The sequence below is a fragment of the Montipora foliosa genome, chromosome 14 (assembly GCF_036669935.1).
Source record: "Montipora foliosa isolate CH-2021 chromosome 14, ASM3666993v2, whole genome shotgun sequence".
NCBI lineage: Eukaryota > Metazoa > Cnidaria > Anthozoa > Scleractinia > Acroporidae > Montipora > Montipora foliosa.
In genome coordinates, this window is record NC_090882.1 from 10949782 (window position 1) to 10969781 (window position 20000).

The window sequence follows — 20000 nt, forward strand, 5'->3', positions numbered from 1 at the left end:
TAATCATTCAAAATATTCAGTCCTACAAATTGGATTGGCTCACACGCCTCGCCGCGAAAATTCCAGCTAGCCGACAAACCAACGTCATTCGCCTACTAATCATGACGTCAACAATTCAACAACAGATGACGTAAAATCAAACTACGTTATTGTAGCTGCAAATTTTTGAAAAAGTTGGAAACGTAATGAAGCACCTTTTTCAGAGCATAGAATGAACACATAAGACGATTGTTCAATTGGGGTTGGTAGGATAGTAAGAATCACGCCTTGATCCGCATAATTTTTGGTATCATACTCACTTAATGGTAATTACTTGGTTATCAAACTAAAAGCACTTTGGATCACCCGGAATACCAATACATGCTAGTTATCATTTTCTATATAGTTATCTCTTTAATTGGCACATGGATTCATTTCGGTAATCTCAAATAAAAACGAAAATACTTACGAGATTGACAATCTGCGCCTGATTTTCCTGGGTCTCCTGTGGGACATTTGCACACAGGTTTTCCACGTCCAGGGAGACACAAATGAGAACACTTGTTCTTGCTGACTGCACAGTAATTTACGATACCTGGGTAGGTAATAAACATTGTGGTAAGATGTTGTGCAAAAAATCCAAGCAAACAGCATTAGAAGTGGTTCCGAGTTTACTTCAGTCATATTTTTATGTGACTAAAAACGTTTTTAGGTAAGAATGAGGTAACACTTTACCCAGACGCCCTCAAGAGTTGCACTTGAAATTTAATCACTTTACGGACTTGTTGGAAAGCAAAATTCTGTACAAACAAAAGGAACAAAGGCTTGTCGTTCCTCTTAAATCACAGCCGTAACATATACATACAATTCAATGAAAGGGAAGGGTATCACAGGTTGTCCCTCTCGACGGTATCCGCCGCAGTCGGGTGTAATTGACTGAGCGTCGATTTAAATGAGGGAGGAAAACCGGAGTACCCGGAGAAAACCCTGGGAGTCAGTTTGAGATCGACTGAACCACGGCCAGCTTACGACTTCATGGCCGAAGCCGGGGTTGACTCCGCGCGGCGGAGGTGGGAGGTGCGATTGATAAAGTCTGGTTTCAATTGCGACACAAGCACAAGCGAAAGCATAAGAGCGCTTATTTCATCGTCAAGACGGGGTTTACGCTAGCATAAGCACAAGCAGGATCAAAATTTTTCCTTTTCCTTGTGCTTGCGCTCGCTTGCGTCGTGTAAAAACGAAACACAGCATAAGCAAATTAATGGCCAATTAAAGCACTCGCTCCAGATTCCCCACGTCAAAGCATTTGAACAAAATGGCGGATGCCGTGGTTGATTTTGATACTTATGTCGACGTTCGTTTTCACTTGCATAAGCTTCATATGCTTGTGCTTGTGATTGCGTCGCGTAGTGAAAACCAAGCTTAACCGCTACGCTACCCTGAATCCCCCATTTCTAATTAAATTCCCCCAAAGCATAACGTGCATACATCTCTACTCACAGTTCTGGTGAGTAACACAAATAATTGACTCCGTTCCACTATAGAATGGGCAACGTAAAAAGAGGCATCGCTAGTTCTCTGACCATTGACCTCACCTTGAAGTTTGCGTTGTTGCTGCTGCTGAAACACCACCAGCCCGACAGAACGCTTGAGCCCATGCGCGAGAGCTGTCAACGGACCTTTGCCAAACTTATGCAACAGGAAAAGCGTACCGGATTGGGTAATGACGTACAAACTGTTCTCGTGCAACACAACACTTATCGGAGTGTCACGCTCGGTGAATTTCTTCACAAGGTGCCTATCACTTTGGTTTAGACCAATGGACTCCAAACTCCTTAGTTTTGAGTCACACCAGTAAAGCCTCGATGCTGGAGCGTCAAGGGCCAAAGAAAGCGGCCATTTTAGTTTGCTGTGTACAAGAAATTCTCGGTTTGTTCCATCCATAAGTGCTGTGTTAATAGCTGGCTGGTAACCAACCTCTGACCAGTACATACGGCTGAAAAGTAGTATAAAGTAAACTGAGGATACAAAAAGAGAAATCACAATTGAATAGAAACCCCGGGTCTGCCACGTAATCGCAGCAAAAAGACTATATCGCCAGCTTCGACAACAACAACAACAATAGTATGATCTTAAAGAACACAATTACAGCAAAGTGAAGTGCTTGGTTAAGGACAAAACATGGAGTACCACTCCATGGAGTACCCCTAGAAATAGTTTAGAAGTAAAAAAAAAAAAAAAAAAAAAAAAAATATATATATATATATATATATATTTTTGAAGTCGAATGTCCTTTCACTATGCATACCTTCAGGTCTCGTAGCGGCCGGTCGCCATTTTGGAAAAACGATAATCCGCTGGCCACTACCCGGAATAGTAAATAATGTTTAAAAAACGAGCAACAGAGTTTTTTCGGGTTTAAAAACACGAGGCGTAGCCGAGTGTTTTTAGACGCAAACACAATCTTCTCCAATTCAGAGATTTAGCATTATGTCAATCAATGTACAACGGCAAACAGCGGACTTCTGCTTGTCACGAAGCATGAAAACTCTCTTATTCTAAATCTTCTCTGTTGAGTTAGAAATTTCAAGATATGCATAGGAAATCGCATGAACCCGAGCCCATTTCGTGATTTATTTCATCCAATTAGAATCGCTGGTCATCCTTGCAATCTGATTGGTGCTCAGCAGTGTAAATAGTAAAGGCACTCGCATGATTTGGAGTGCAATTTGGAACAAATAAGCCCGAGTAACAGCGGCTATGTTGGTGTCCCGACACAGTCCTCAGGGAATTCAACTCTAAAACTACACAAATATTTTTCTTTTGTTTTCATTGAAGAACATGGCCGTTGATCCCGTGGGCAATCTTCCACGCTGCTACCATCGCTGCTTCCATAGCAACTTCCACATTGCGATCTTTAACCTATTGAAGCATTCGTCATTGACCAATCACAAACGCATATTCTGAGGAGTATATAACTGTAGACAACAGGCGACAAATGAGCTACAATTAAACCAGTTTCCTTATTTCTTGGCACAACGCAAATTTCAGCCTGACATTTGCCGTTTGCCGTAAATGCGACACTAAATCTCTCAATTATTGTTGTTGTTTTTTCAAATTACCTATTCGGCGGATCGAGGACCAAGGCGTACGGCATGTTTCTAGATTCAGAGTAAGAAAACAGTTTGTATCTATAGTAACCATCTTTGGTTGCTACTTCAATGGCGCGTTTCTTTGTGTCAGTCCAATAAATATTCTCGCTCAACCAATCAATTGCAAGTCCCTGGGCTCTGCCCACAGGCAATTTTAGGTCCTGTATTTCCTGTTTGACTGCTCGAGTAGTTCGATCGTTTGGATCCATTCTTTCTGCAAGACAAAGCAAATGCAAATGTATGCTAATGGCGAAAAATAAACAAATTTGCATGTTTAGCGGGAAACAACAACAGCTTTGCACGCTCTGCACATGCGTTTTTCACTTTTGTCCATTTCTTTGCCGTCGTCAGGAAAACAAGTGAGGTTTTATGGAGGACGACAACACTTGGAGATAAATGTTCATTTTCTCCCCTAAATTAAGCGCTGCTCATAACGTTTTCATTCCTGAGGGACTGTCATACCTTTGTCATATTAAAAAGCATGGAATAGTCGTGAAGTGATTACAACAATGAGAATTTATGTTTTGAGATGACGTTCTCGTTGCCGTTCCCGTCGTCGTTGCTAAAGCTCCCTGTTGACCAATTACAACTTGAGAAAAGGTTTTTTGGTCCCCATAGTGGCTCCCAGCTACCCGCATTCAATGTCAACAGGCAGGAGCCCATCAAATGGAGGCCTTGGAGTCAACTTTTACTCGAGTAGAGTTATAAATAGAATGCCTCTCGTGGGAGGATGGGGGGGAAGGGGGGGGGGGGGGATTTCGAGGTTAAAAGCCCAATCAAAACAGAGCTATGACGGTGTTGTTGTTTTAAGTCATAAAACCCAACAAACAAACATCACGCTGGAATGTTTTTTTTGCGTTGCGCCATGGAAATAAGACACTTTTCACGGGCGAACTCTGTTCTAAAAATAAATATTCTCGGGAAAGGGTTGACTCAAGGAATAAGTGTAGACAAAGGAACTATTTGATGGGCTCCACCCAAAAGCGGGATAATTAACAATTAGACCCGTAGCCCAGAAGGAAAAAAAGGAAGTAATTTTTTGATCACAGTGGCACTTCTTGGTTGCTCTATGAACAACGAATTTCCCTTATTCCAAAAGGCCTAACTTTACGATTAATGTGATTCTTAGTTGTATGATCGCAACTCGGAAATTGTACTTAGAAACAAAAGGTTGACTATCGGTCCAACGGCATCAGAAAAGGACCACAAACGCAACAGGAAATAAGCCTGGCAGGCAACACCAAAAAGCCTTACCCGGAATCTTGGCTCGTTTGATTGTTCCTTGTTTCAGGTCAGTCCAGAATACCAAGTGCTGTTCCCACCAGATCCCTAAAGCACTCATGGCGGCCTGGCTGTGTGCTATGATATCATATGATCCTGTATCATTGCCATCCAGACCCAAGATTCGAATGTCACTACCCCTTGGAAATAGAAGAGATGCTGGTTCACCTGAAAAATGGGAATTTTTTGGTTCATAATCATAATGATTCATGTATTCCGGTGAAAGGACTCGAAGAGTTTTTCCTTCTTTTTCATTGGTCGAGAGCCCACCATGTGACCTGCAAATAACTCCTACGCATAAGTGTTTTGCTGCAAATGCTCAAGAAAGATAGATAACAGAATGACGTTATGCCGCACGTGCCTTCTGTTACGTGAGTGTACAAAAGACACAAAAAGAATGGAGAGCTTAAGATAGGGACGTTTTTGAGCCACGGGCAGCAACCGGAAGTGAGCTGCTTTTCTAGTAACTAGTCCTGATACTATCACAGTTGTATCGTTGAGTATTTTTTCTCTATTCTTGGATTTCACATGACATCACGGCCGCCATGTTGGTGTCCCCAAATAATGAAATGGCGGCCATGTTGGTGTCCCGATCCAATCCTCCGGGAATTGAACGCTATTATTATGCTAACGTCTTCTTTTGTTTACCATGAAAAACATGGCTGTTGATCACGTGAGTGAAACCCAAGAATTAGCGACGATTACTTTAAAAAGCTGGGACAAACCACTGACCTGGCATGCAAAATGTTCTGTTCCGGTTTCCGTCCATGTTCGGACAGAAACCGGAAGAGAACATTGCGTGCTTTTAACCCCATTATCAAAAGAGAAACGACAGAGTAGCCAACGCCCTGCATTGGGATTTGCGCAAACAATAAGGATTTTTGAACGCACCTTGAGCTTTGCAGTGCTTGTTGTTCACACCAACACTGACATAGCCCAGTTCACACTGGCATTTGTAGCTTCCACGCGTGTTCACACAAAGCTGGCTGCAAGCACCAAACGTCTGACACTCGTCTATGTCCATGCACTTCCTGGTGTCAGTAGAAAGCTGAAAGCCGCTCCAACATTCACACACTACAGCTCCATCCACAGTGGTACAGTTCTGTTCACATCCACCATTATCGGAATCACAAGACTTGTTTCTTGCGCCTTCGGAGAAAAGAAAACAAGAACAACAGGGATGACGCAAATCTAATGGTAATAGTTGGACTGAAAGGAAAGGAAAGGAAATGAACTTTTTTAAGTGTCTAGTCGTTCTAGCGCTGGAGCGCTAATTGGGGACACTGTAAACTGAAATTAACAATTAACACAAAGCAAGTCAAATGTCGGTTTTTGAGGAGAAGGGAAACCGGAGTACCCGGAGAAAACCTCTCGGTGCAGAGTGGAGAACCAACAAACTCAACCCACATTTGACGCCGAATCTGGGAATTGAACCCGGGCCACATTGGTAGGAGATGAGTGCTCTCACCACTGCGCCAACCCTGCACCCCAAGAATCGAAGAAGCGAGATACCACCTGACACACTTGCCAAGACTGTTATTGACACTCCATTAACGTAGTTGGCATCTTTTAAGAACCATGTAACGAAAGTTTACAGTAACTGTACAGTTTACTGTAACTGTTAACAGCAACTCCGTAAAGAGAGTTATCAATAAACAAAAAAGGCTCCATCCCGCACTCTTCTACTGCTTTTCACTGTTACTTAAAAAAAAAGTTGTCGCCTCCCTGCAGAGTGATTAGAGCAAAAAAATCGGACCGATAAGGCAAGTAGAAAACTTCAAAGAGAGTAACAAAATAAGACATTCCAGAGTTAGACCCTCGTCTGGACAAATAAGATGACAACATAGAGCGAGTTTCAATCGAGTGCCGTAAAACCAAAACCAAAGTAATTACTTTGGCCAATCAAAAAGGTTGGAGACAATCCAGCAAACCAATCAAAACTCGAAGTAATTACAAGTAGCCGACACAAAAGGCGGGAAAATGTGCACGCGCGAGCCACAATTGGTTTTGGTTTCACTTCTAATTGGTTAAAAAAAGTGGCGCGAAAACTTTCAACCAATCACTGAGTGAAGTAGATGCAAAACCAAAGTAATTAGCTAATTACTTTCGACACTCAATTGAAAACCGCTCTAATCGGCCATTTAGTACAAACCTAATAAGAAGACACCGACAAGGTTTCTCAACACTAGAAATGGCATTTTACGACAGTCGGGTTCCCAATCTACCATGGAATATCCAAAGATCACAATGTGTTCTTGCAACGTATAACACAATAGCCGGAAATTTGGACAATCTTACCACAGTACTTCTCGTCAGAGGCGTCTCCGCAATCATCTCTACTGTCACACACAAAAGTGTTTGCAATACACTTCCGGTTAGTGCACTTGAATTGGGTAGAGCTACATCCATGGCTTGTCACTGGGCATGTCAGTTCATCTGATCCATCTCCACACTGATCAACTCCATCACAGTACTGCCATTTCGGGATACACACGTTGTTTTTACAACGAAATTCTGTGTGACCACAGCCGTGGGCCCCTACAGAAAACGATATAACAAGAGATTAGATTATCTTCTTTAGTTCGGATCAGTCCTGTGCTATTTCTGAAGAAAAACAAAATGTTTTTGGGTTATCTTCTTGATCAAAGCGTCATTCATATGGTTGACAAAGATGCGAACATTCCACTGATCATGAACAAGATAATAGGCGTCGCTTTTTGCATGAAGTATATGATTTAAGATCCGAATTCAATATGCGTCATTATGGATCTCACATCGAGTTGTGCGCATGCGAAACCACCGGGGCTGACATGGCAGATTCCCTGCAAAATTGGCCTGGTATTGCTTGTTTAATATTTCCTGCAAACCATATATCCGGGAGAAACAACAAATGAAATGGCTAAGACTTAGGTTGCCCATAATTATCACAACGCCTCAAAGAAAAAGTAAACTGACTTGTGTGTAAACTGTCGCGGATTAGATTTGGAACAGAAGGAAACCGGTGACTACAAAAGTAAATCGAAAAACAAATCCTAGATCAAACGTTACCACTGCTGGCAAGCATAGCAAAACCCAACCAATTACAGGCCGGCTGCCATTTTGATTCTCATTCAAAAGTAAAATTTTCAATTTAAAAATTACTCACTGCAGAAGTTCGCAGATTCATCGCTTCCATCTCCACAGTCATCCTCTCCATCACATACCCAAACTTTATGGATGCACATTGTGTTGTTGCAGACAAAGTGTTGCGGTAGGCATCGCCGAGCATTTGAGGAATGCATTGGACATCCTGATAGCAAGAAAACATCAAATCAATTCGTCTAAATACAATGAGTGACAATCATCATTACAAGAAAAAATTAACTTAAAATAGAGCGAAGATGAAAGGGAAAACAATAAAGAGAACATCAAACTTCAAAATGTCATATTTTGGCATTGCTGAGGTCTTCTGTGGTCGCAAGTTTTGATTCCAAAAGTTTTCAGTTAGACTGTGGATGGACACGTGACCTTAACCGACAAGATGACTATTTGGTTGGTCGGTATACCTCTTGTCTTTTTCCCTCTCCATCGCGCACTTTAAAATAAGGGGAAAGTCACACTTAAGGTGACACATCGTGCAAATGTCACAAAATATAAGCTTTGAGTGAGCATTGCAGTTCTTAAAACTAGTTGCTAGGAGCATGAACTTATAGTACTCAGTGCATCCACCATTAAAAAAAAAAAAAGAAATGTATACAAAGACTGTTCTATCATACTCTGTTAGTGGATTTGCCAGCCACCATGAGAGCAGATTCAAATCTCGCAGTGAACATCATTTATACCAGCTGCATTGTGTCGGTGTAAAGTGGAAGCCGTTTGCTATATTTCTTGTTCGGGTCTCCCCAGCCTAGGGAGATAAGGAGGGTGATAACAGACACTGGGAGAAATGCTGGACCCAACTTCAGCAACGGAGGCCACTCTTGACTTTTCTTGGCATCTAACATCATACTCAGGAGAGGAAGGTGCTTACCCGGAAATATATTAACTCAAGATAATACAAATTTCTTACCCTGCTCATCGGAGGCATCTTCGCAATCCCTGTATCCATCACATTTCCATAGGTTCGGAAAACATTCACCAGTGGCACACTGGAATTGGTTGGCTCGACAAGATGTATTGACACAATGCTGTTCATCGGTGAAATCCCCACAGTCATCATCACCATTACACAACCATTCACTGTTGATACATCGACCCGAACTACACCTAAAAAAGCATGTTAGTACAGGGTTATTTAAGTGGCAAGACTTCTCAATCAAAATTAGTTAAGGTATTGTCAAAAATTTACCAAGTGACAAAATTGCAGTTTCTCACGGGCAAGCTGTTTCTCATATGTAACAGATCATACAACTTCCACAAAGTGATCAAATACTCCACCCTATTTCAACACTTTTTAAAGATTAATGGCAGTTGTGGTGGATGAAGGTTGAAAGCAAGTGGTGCACAGTGCAAAAAGGGTAAAGCAAACTGCCTAAAATGACCACATTAACCTTAAATACTTTACTTGAACACCAGCAGTCACACTGATTTACTTATTCCGCATGCATACAAATGAAATGGCCCGAGTTGCTCGAAGCATGGTTAGCGCTAACCAGCCTTAAATACCATGGAAGGAAACCTATAGGTTTTGATACATCCTAAGTAAAGGTTAGTGCAAAATGTCGCAAGAACGATTAATCTTGCATTTCCTAAACTTCAGTAGGGAATGTTTAAATCAAGACCCAAAGAGCGACCATTCGAGGATGTGGCAGCCTTGGAAAAATGCTTTATTACTTGGATAACTTACACGAGAACCTAAGCGATAAAAAGTAAAAAAACATTTACTTGCCCTGGAAACTCTTTCAGATTATCAAGGGTTTCAACTAATTCTGACGGGACAATGAAAACAAACTGAAACCCTGGAGTAAAGGGGGTAGTTTCTAAAGAAACTGTGGTGCTGCGTCGGTGGGGAAGTAGTACACAAAAATGTGGTTTTATCAACGGAGTTGATAATGTAAATTGACCACCGTACAGGGATTCTAAAAGCTGGCGTTTCGAGCGTTAGACCTTCGTCAGAGCGAATCGATTCGCATTATCAACTCCGTTGTTAAAACCACGTTTTTGAAACCCTGGAGTGTTATTCAAAATTCTTCAGTTACTTCTACTAATTTAAAGGGCATATGTGTTTTTCAAAGGCGCATTTTCATTGACAGAGACGGAACCAACCTAAATTCATCGTTACTGCAGGTGTGAAGTGGACATCGAACTTCATCTGAACCGTCTTCACAATCATGTTCAGAATCGCATCTCCAGTCTTGTGGAATGCAGCGTTTATTGCGGCACTGGAAAGTATCAGGGCCACACTGGTACCCTTAAAAAGTGAGCAAGGAAAAATTAAAACAGGAACGAAGCTTAGAATTAGCCTCTGAGTACATGCAAACGCAACGTGCACAGAATTACTTCACAACACTGTTTGGGGACACGCTGCACGCTGTGAAGTTCCTAATCTCTAATTACAGAAAAGACAGATATTCCCTGTACAGAAGAAGATAATCTACAGCACCAAGGTCTTCGACATAAGGCTTTTCATGGAAGTAACAAGTCAAAAATAACAAATGAGGATAATTATCAAACAAATTCAAAGCCGTTCTGTTCAGGAAAAGGATTTCTATACTAGACAGGAGGGGTATTTTAACCAATTGTCTTGTTCCTAACCTTCCGCTCCCCCATTAATGCATTACACTACTGAGGCAGGAGGGAATTTAAGCAAAAACGACAGTTACGTCTACAAATTTCGCGCTGTTGTACTTACTTCACATAAAACAAGTTGTTAGGGATGAAAAATTGCGAACTAGGAATCCAGAAATTTAACTTATATACGGAGTGTCCCAGGAAAAAAAAATTGACAATGCATCATTCAGTGCTTAAAATACTGAAATGGTATTAAAGGACAATAGAGGGTTCTTTTTATAATTGAAGACCACACATCTAAAGTAAAAACGTAATTTTGGACAATCAGAACTGATGAAGACAATCAAATGAACAAATTACCACTCGAGCAGAATACACATAGCCGAAGCCTCAATCTCGACCCCAGAGCTCTTCTCTCGACTGAAGGAGAGAAGAGCTTTGGGGAACCCTGAAACAAACTGTCTTCTCATTGGGTTTCGTGAAGAACAATCAAAAGCGTCTCTAACTGGTGCATTCATGTTAGCACGAAGAGTGAGCAGGAGCCGAAAGGTTCAAATGGCCAATTTTTGACCATGAGAACCCTACGGCGCATGTTCTCCAACATAGAGTTTCCCAAAGCTTAGGGTCGATCCGAGGCTCTGGTGATAAGAACGGACGAAGCCTCTGTTCCAACAAACTCAACCCACATGAGATGCCAAGTCTGGGAAGAGAACCCAGGCCACAGTGGTGACAGGCGGGTGAGAGGTGAGTGCTCTCACCACAGTACCACCCCTGCTCGAAAAAAACCATTTCTTTGGTTAGTGACTTTCATTTGTGATTTTTGTAAGTATCCCTTGACTCAGTCTGAGCAAATCCCCCCCCCTACCCCCCCCCCCCCCAAAAAAAAAAAAAACAACAACAACAACAACAAAACAAGACAAAAAAAAACAAAAAAAGAAAAATTGAGGCACGTCAAATTGCCCTTATGGAACAGGCAGATTGCATTACCGATTGTATTTCCCGTGACGTCACGGCGGCCATGTTGGTGATCCTAAACGATGGTGTACCAAACTAATCCTTCGGGAATTGAACCCTATTTTTATGCAAATACTTTCTTTTGGTTCAGCAATCCAATGTGGCTGCAGGTCACGTGAGTGAAAACACTCTATAGGACATGACTGTATTATTTTTGAAAGGGAATGGCCAAACTGATCACTATTTGGGTTTTGGTTTCACGACACTTGTTTGAAAAGTAATGATCAGCAAAACAATTATGCCTTAAGACTTGGTTAGAAAATACACACTGACAGGAACTCCAGAATAGACTACTGGTTACTTTCGACATTTAACTGCATCAACCATGAAGACAAGTAAAAAAGTGACATAGAAAGGTCACATACCTGCGCATGTCTCCAAACTCTCGTCCGACCCATCATTGCAATCGTCATGCCCGTCACACTTCCAAACCTTAGGAATGCACTTGTGCGACGCATTACAATGAAATTGCGTGACAGCGTCACAAGTGTGGTTCCCACAGATGCTCGGGGACTCATCACTTTCATCTCCGCAATCGTTGGCTCCATCACAAAGCCATTTGCGGGAAATACAGCGTCCATTTGGACAAATGTGATGGTCTACAGCGCATGTTGCGTTCTTACAGTGTAGTTCGTCTGAATTGTCACCACAATCATTGATACCATTGCAAACTTGTGGTATGAAGATGCATTTTCGGTTGGTGCACCTGGAGAAACCGAAAAAAAGATTTAGTAAAAATGTATCTTTCAATTCTTTAAAATTTTCTAACTATTTCTCTAAAAGGTAAAATTCGCAATAGCGAGTTTTCATAGTCGCTATGATTGTTTCTATTATAAAATAAAGTGAGTGGCAACAATTTAGCTGAAGGTAAATTTACTGGGGGGTGTACTTACCGAATAGAGGTTTTGCACAGCAGCCATGTTGCATGGCAGGAACAATGAAAATATTTTTCATTACAAAGAACATTTGTTCCCATACGAAAAAGAATCTATTGTTCCTGCCATGCAACATGGCTGCCGTGCAAAACCTCTCTTCAACTTTCTTACCTTAAATCTTTCTTATTTCTGCCATCAAAGGCCTCTAAACAACACAAAACCTTACTAAGCGTCATCGTGATCTCTATAAAGGGTTTATTGAATTCATTTTGATGTCTTAAAATGGCGGCCCTGTTTGTGTGTCAAATTACCACTCCTAGTGGTAAATAGTTTTTTTTCTTGAAGACAACACTTCCTCCTTGACCGCTTCTATTTCTCCATCTTAGGCTTGTGTGACTGTATCTCATAAAACGGATTTCATGATATTTCAGCACCAAAAATTACCACCTGTTCGACATCCTGCCGTTTTCAGTGCTGCGCGCAGTATTGTGGGTCCTTCTGCAGTACGGGAAAGCATTGTGTTTTGGTCACTTGGGATTAGTATTTATTTGGAGTTGTTTTGTTTTCTGTCTTTCGTTTCTTTTGTTTTACGTAATTTCTGCTCCGGTACTTGCAGAAGCTGCCAGTGTTGTGGAGCTTAAGCGTGAGAGGTGTTTTTTTTAACCACGGACAGCAACCGGAAGTGAGTTGTTTTTCTTTTCGCCTTGACTTGATGCTACCGCATTTACGTTGCTAAGAATTTTTCCTCTTTTGGAGACCATTAGTATAAAAAATTCTAGGAGGCACACTTACGCTGCTGTCCTCGCATACGAAATGTTCACGCCCAGTTTCCATCCGAGGCGCCAATACAATACAATACAATTATTTGCTATTAGTCTCTCCCCCACGGGGCTTTTTAGGACTAATTTTACAATACTTTTGTGGGGGACTTTAGCCAGACTGCTTGTTACGCAGTTTACAATTAATTTTCATGGAAGTGAAAGATGCCCCCGTCCAGCTTAGGTTAGACCACAACACCGGGGACTACGTCCCCTACTCTTATCGAACAGTGAGTGGGTTCTTTAACGTCCCATACTATTTCATTTCCAACAAGGGTTATGAGACGGGACCTCCGGTTTACAGTCCTTATCCGAGAAGACTTGAAAGTCTAACCGTTTGCAGATGTAATTACAAAGGCAGCACATTCTCCTCAGTTATTTTAAGAGCCTGAGTGTTGGTCCGGCCGGAGTCGAACTCACGACCTCCCGCATGACAGCCCGATCGATGCTCAACCAACTGAGCCACCGGTGCGCCAAAACGTTTAGTGCTTATAATCCCTATTTACTTTAAGACATCGACAATGCTCCCCGTCCACAACACACATGACTGCTGTGACGTAAATAAAAACATGTAAACCACACTGCACAAAGTTCTCTTCATAAGTTTCGGAAGATGAACGCGTTGAATATAAGCTACTCAAACTCGATGGAATTTGAAAAAAACAAGCCGACGTTTTCAAAAGGTTCCTCACCACCCGGAGCATGTGCGTTGGATGGCATTAGCTCTTTAAACAATAAGGACAAACCTGAATTGAAAAGGTGCGCACTGTCGTGCTGCGCAGGACATTTCGTCAGCACCGTTCGAGCAATCATTGTGGCCATTGCAGACTTTGATGATGGATACACACGTCTCATTCTCGCACTGAAACATTCCTGGAATCAAGGTAGAGCGGTTTTCAATTGTGTCGAAAGTAATTAGCAAATTACTTTGGTTTTACATTACTTCACTCAGTGATTGGTTCAAAGTTCTCGCGCCACTTTTTCAACCAATCACGCTTTGTGTCGGCTACGTGTAATTACTTTGAGTTTTGATTGGTTTGCTGGATTGTCTCCGTCCTTTCTGATTGGCCAAAGTAATTACTTTGGTTTTGGTTTTACGAAACTCATTTGAAAACCGCTATAATCACAGAGAATTACGTACATTCCCGAGATGAAACAAAATCGTTTAGTGACGTCAGAGATGAGAGAGATGAAACAAAATGAGAGAGATGAAACAAAATCGTTTAGTGACGTCAGACGATAATGGGACGATTTTTTTCACAAGTAACAACAGGCTTTTGTTTAGTTCGTTTGTTCAGACTTTTAAGAGGTTATCCTTTTAAGTCTTGTTTACATGTACGATACAAGCGAAAGGATGTTAACACCAATGAAATGCACAAAACTAAATTATCTTCATAAATACATCACATCTGCTAATAAGTTCGCGTTTTTGTTTCGTTGCTTTTGTCCTTGCAGCCATTTTTGGGTTTTGGGGTTTACATGTGTAACACAACGACGCAACCTCAAGTAGAAGTACAACAGATTGACGAAAACCAAATTTTTTCGTTCTTGTATTTACGCTTTGTTTGTTAACCATGACCTCTGATCATGTCTTTTCCTCAGGAGGTGTTACTTAACAATTAGACCCGTAGCAAGGGCTATTGACCTGTGACCCTTGAGGGCGAAGGGTCTAATTGTTTTAGTATCACCCAACTAGTCGGACAGAAAAGGCAATAGCGAAGTTAGCAAATGCAAGTTGAAGAAATATTTATTTGGGAATAAAACGAAAGGAAGCGTCACGCTTTTCGCTGCTCGAGGACTATTACTAATAGTCCTCTAGTAGGGTAGCCAATCAAAATGCAGGATTTGCATTAGTCCACTAGTTGGGTGATACTAAAATTGGATATTATTAGAAACTGAACTACGGATATCAAATTTCCAACATTTTCATTGGCTCGCCGGACACAGGCTATCAGTTCATATACCTGCTATACCTAATATGGTCAAGGTACGCGTCAGCAATAAAGCAAGCTGAAAATTTTTTTGCAGCTTTGAGAAAAAATGATCAACAAAAGCCGTTTTGGACCGGAATTGACCGAGGCAGAAATCAAAATAAATCAATATCCGCAAAAAGAGTCAACCTTATCTCGCAATTTCGTTGAGACAAAAGTTTAACTTAAGGATGCAAGTAATTGAAGTTATACTTGAAGGGTGCTAGCTGAGCAAAGTTTCGCGCAACATTTGCTGTTGCTGATGCTACAAAACGTTGCGTAGCATGTTGCGTACGAGACGTTATATCATGCAGCATTTGGAAAACTGTTTGCAGTGTTACAAGAAGAGCTGCGGAAAGTGGAATCCTCTTTCTCTTTTTTTCTGGTAAAGACTATCAACAACAAAAATATACGAGGGTGTGTAGCTCTACGAAACTATTCGTGCAATTTCTTCCGCAACGAAACTGTGACGCAACTGGCAAGAAAATTTGCATCGTGCAAAAAACATGAAACAGTACACTTACCTGGAGGACAGTGTCTTGGTGGACAGGAGGGAGGTTCATCAGAGCCATCGCCACAATCATCATCTCCATCACAGCGCCACACCCTGGGTATGCAGTGATCATTTGCACAGATGAAATCACTATTGGAACAGCTGTCTAGGCATGTCTTGTGATCATTTGCCAAATGAAAGTTGTCGGCACAGGCACATCGGTAACCCCCTTTGGGCCGTAGCAAACAAAGGCTGGAGCAGGGTGAGCTAGAGCATGGCGAAGGGAGGGGAGGTTGACGGAAAGGATGGATCACCTGAAACAAGAAGGAAATGAAATCTACTTAGAGTTGATGCTTTACCTGCCTTGAAGTCTGGTTGGTTTCTTTTATAACGTCAATGATAACAGCGTCTCTAGGAGAATTAATTGCCATTGATGCCTTAAGGTGATTGATACGATATACCAGTGACAATTCAACTTTGAAGTTGTTCGAACCTTGGAGCATGTATTGATCACACATGTGTCATTTGAATCTATAGGCACTATGCGTAACCAATCTTTGGTGTGATATATTTTTTTTATCGTTGCTTGTGCTTTCCAGTCGGTTTTAACGTACTTCATTGTTTGCTCTTAGCGTATTAAATCGTTTTGAAGCATACGGACGTCGAAATAGTCGAAGTACGTATCCCAACATAACAATGGTATGACTATTTTAAACTGTACCCTTTTAAAATTTCTTAAATGTGTTGCCACGAGAAACAGGAACGCTCTGCAAAAGACTCCTTATTCAGGCTTTGACGACTCATTGCAAAAGGTAAGGTGGCTGAACACAGTTTTTCCACAATCAGCGGTATTCACTGAAGACCGGCGCGGATTTAGAAAAACAAAAACAAATATGGTGAGTACGGTGAAAAACTTTGCTTCCTCCATATCGCGATGGTCTTTGAAATGCAGTGTAAATTCGCTTCCATTACGTAAAGGTCATACTTCTTCAGAAGTGAAAATCCTTCAGATGAACCCGCAATCTCGACCCCAGAGCTCTTCTCTTGACTGAGGGAGAGAAGAGCTCTGGGGAACCCTGAAACAAAGTATCTTCCCATTGGTTTTCGTGAAGAACAATCAAAAGCGTCTCTGATTGGCGCATTCATGTTAGCACCAGGAGTGAGCAGGCGCCGTAAGGTTCAAATAGCCAAGTTTTGGCTATAAGAACCATACGGCGCATGTTCTCTGACATAGATTTTCCGTGAGCCTTGGGTCGATCCGAGGCTCTGGTGACGAGAATGAGGAACCCATCAAAATGATGCGCATGCGCATTCGTTCAAAAATTTGAGACCAATAGCAGTTGGCCGTTTTACTAACTTTGTCGTAATTTGCCAAAATTTGTAATTAAAATAGTCCCGACTACAAAGGAGTCGTCCATAAATAAAATCAGAAATTTACGGGACAAAAATTTGGGAACACTATAAAACATCTATCAGCGAATTATGAAAAATTGGTCTGTTGAAATTCTATTATAACAGCTGTTAAACATACTTTATTTCTATTTTTTTAAGTAATGCTGCAAAAAGCACTAATGAGTGAAACTTGCATCATTAAAGAATAAACATCCTTTGGGCCTTGTTTTGATCTAGATGCATTACCATGGTAACAGGCTGTATAGCACATTGACTGTAAAAAAATATAAACCATCGTGGTAGCACTTATAAGTGACCAAGTTTGAGCTTCCAGGCAAAAACGGAATAAACATGGGAGAGATGGAAGTATAAGTGTTTAAAAACTGTGTTCAGTCAACTTAAGTCGTGCAGTGGCCCTCTTTTTATAGCTGGAAAATAATCAGAGGCAATAGTGGAATTTTTAGTGGAAGTTAAAATGTGGGAGCAAAATGGAAGCGCAATATGAAGTCAACTTACCTGGAGTCCAGTGAGTTTGTGCGATGAATTCAACAACACTGTGTGCTGTAATCCTGTGAGCCTGTGCGCACGGTGGATAGTCATAGGAAGCCATTCTGTCCAATAAACAAAGTCTTCGAATACAGTCACGGCAAAAGGATGCGGTGCATTTAGCTTAGTGAGCTGAATACGGTTTGCGCCATTCAAATCACATGATTCGATCACGTGACGCTTGGCATCAACCCAAAATAACCGTTTGGTTACATGGCAGAGAGACAAATCATTTGGGCGACCAATGTGCTTGCTGATTATAACTAAACATGTGGAGTGGCCATCCAGAGGGCATTTCCCAATATGAGGTCTGTTTCCACAGTCACTGTAGAACAAGTTACCTGTTGAGGAATAAGGCCAAAGCAGTTGCCATGAATATACTACATTAGAACTTTAAGGCTAGTTTACACAACCAATGTAAGCATAAGAACAAACAGGAGGATTTTGAACTGCGAAACTAAATAAAAGACATGAATACAAGTCAACAAATTCTCGCAAGTTAGAGAGACACTCAGTTTTCAATTGAAACACTGCCAAGTCTTCCTCTCATAAAATAAAGTTTATTATCATCATCATCACCACCACCACCACCACCACTATCATCACTGTTATGCCTCACGATGTCCAAATTTGCTTCCTAAGAAGATACTCAGGACTTTTAGAAAAGGAAGTCCGGTGAACAAAATTGTCCTGGCAATGTAAGACACTCATTTTACGGGACTACATTATAAAGGATCTTCATCTTTCGTCAAACGCAATAAACGTAGTAGTAAAGGGGCTGTGTCTTGACGGACATAGCTTGTACGTTTTGTTTTCCCATTTTAGACCACGTGATGTTACTCTAGGGAACAGTTTCTTTCAAATGTCGTTTTATGTACGTGCATATGTATGCATAACTTATGTCAAAACAAAAGGGAAATTCCCCTGGGAACAACGCGTGTTCTGAAATGGGCAAACAAAACGTACAAGCTAAAGAGGTCCATAGACCAAATTGGCTAACTCAATATTAACCCCAATTCATCATCATCATTATAGAGAGTTTTTCTCTGAGAGTTTTTTTTATACTGAGTTTTTTTTATAGAGAGTTTTTCTCTGTCCTTGTGTGGGCCCATTTCCATTAGTTGGAATGGGGTACAAAACTAGCACTTCACCTTACACTCTAATCAGTTAAGTCTGTTTAAATATAAGTGCTACACGGCCAACGTTTGTAAAAACGTAATCCTTCCTTTAAATTTAAGAAATTGAAGAAATACACAGCCCGCATATAGCAAAGCTAATCGAGGCGGACTGTGTAACTTACAATCAAATTTAGCAAATTAGATCAACAGCAAAACAGGTAAATAAATAAATAAATAAATAAATAATAAAATAAATAGGTATGCACACGTGAATGCTACGTAACAATGCAAATACAATACACAAAGAATCTTAACCCTAGATTTGAATTGGATACAACATTGATTGAGCCGATTTGGTCTATTGCAGTTTCTGAGAACCTTTCAGTTTTTCAAAGTTCATCTCTGTTTTTTATTTTTTTTTTACTTAAGACAGGTTTGCTCGACAAACCTTTTTCGGTTATGAAGCTGACACAGAATTTTAAATGTGAGAATGACATATTTTAATATTTGAATGTTAACATAATAGTAATTATTATTCATTGAAGGCACTATCTCTTTTCTGATTGGCCGAAAGCGTACAGTGAATTCTCGAAATCAGCGTCTGTGACACCATCCAGCTGCAGATTATACAATAATCATGTCAAAGACACTCAAGGTCACGGGTAATCACATCACGTATGACTGCGGTGCATGATTTCTAAGGGTAAAAAGGCTTGCGCGCTTTGTGTTGCTTGCCGTCAGTGAAGAAGCAAAAACATGACTTCCAGGGTTTGTACTGCTTCAGTTAGACTTATTTATTGCCATTTACGTTCTCAACTAGCTTTTATTCAATTTTTCACATATTGCCTAACGAATTTTCTGTCAATCGAATTATGTGCCGCTGATTTGTACATTTTTACACATTTAGAAATAAATTATCAGTTCCACTCACTGTCGTAACCATTTTTTTTTCGTTCAATGTATATCAAAACAATTATTAGATTCGGTTTTTGTGATATCCAGGATAATCAAGGTCTCGGTAAGGGTTATCAGCCTCAGCTTTCGGCTTCGAATGATAACCCCTACCTCGACCTTGATTATCCTGGATATCACAAAAACATCATCCAATAATTGTTTATTATCATCATCGATATCGTTTGTCGTTGTTGTCGTCGTCAGCATAATCATCATCATCCTATACCCTATGGAGGCTGGTTACAATCTCTAATTAGTTAGTAAATGTCTTGATATTTGAAGCAGCTTACCACCACTGGGATCAACCACCACAGCTCTAGGTTCCTGTAGTCCCTCAGACACAAGCGTCTTCTTATGGTGTCCATCAAGTGTAGTAACAAAGATTTTGGCTTGGATGCTATCCACAAGGTACAAATTTCTACCAACCCAGTCGACCGCGAGTCCTTCAACGTTAGATATATCTGTATCAAGTACAACTTCGATACCAGTGCCATTGAAAAACACACGCTTGACACGCGGTGGCGTGCGGTCTTCCGTCCAATACACACGTTGCTCGGACCAATCAAAATCAATTCCAAAGGCGTTTTGAACCTTGCGCACTATCTCGCCTTCCCAAGAACCATCTGTTGCGAGCTTGCGAATTTCGTACCGACGTAAAAATGCCAGGAATGGTGACACGCTGTTATTAACAGCCTTGCA

General features: G+C 41.0%; 1 protein-coding gene across 1 annotated transcript in view; it reads right to left on the bottom strand.

Annotated features, from left to right (window-relative positions):
- Window positions 1-20000, bottom strand: part of LOC137984579 (low-density lipoprotein receptor-related protein 1-like) — a 123250-nt gene that overhangs the window by 12065 nt on the left and 91185 nt on the right. Inside the window, exons 43-56 of the mRNA XM_068831749.1 lie at window positions 19592-20000; window positions 17200-17570; window positions 15323-15605; window positions 13575-13701; window positions 11501-11841; window positions 9657-9801; window positions 8461-8657; window positions 7558-7701; window positions 6711-6950; window positions 5304-5561; window positions 4386-4580; window positions 3102-3345; window positions 1575-1975; window positions 449-574 (exon numbers count right to left, since the gene is read on the bottom strand). The exon at window positions 19592-20000 is cut by the window's right edge and continues 213 nt beyond it. Coding sequence (XP_068687850.1) covers window positions 449-574; window positions 1575-1975; window positions 3102-3345; window positions 4386-4580; window positions 5304-5561; window positions 6711-6950; window positions 7558-7701; window positions 8461-8657; window positions 9657-9801; window positions 11501-11841; window positions 13575-13701; window positions 15323-15605; window positions 17200-17570; window positions 19592-20000 — 3481 coding nt within the window. The remainder of the gene's footprint in view (window positions 1-448; window positions 575-1574; window positions 1976-3101; window positions 3346-4385; window positions 4581-5303; window positions 5562-6710; window positions 6951-7557; window positions 7702-8460; window positions 8658-9656; window positions 9802-11500; window positions 11842-13574; window positions 13702-15322; window positions 15606-17199; window positions 17571-19591) is intronic.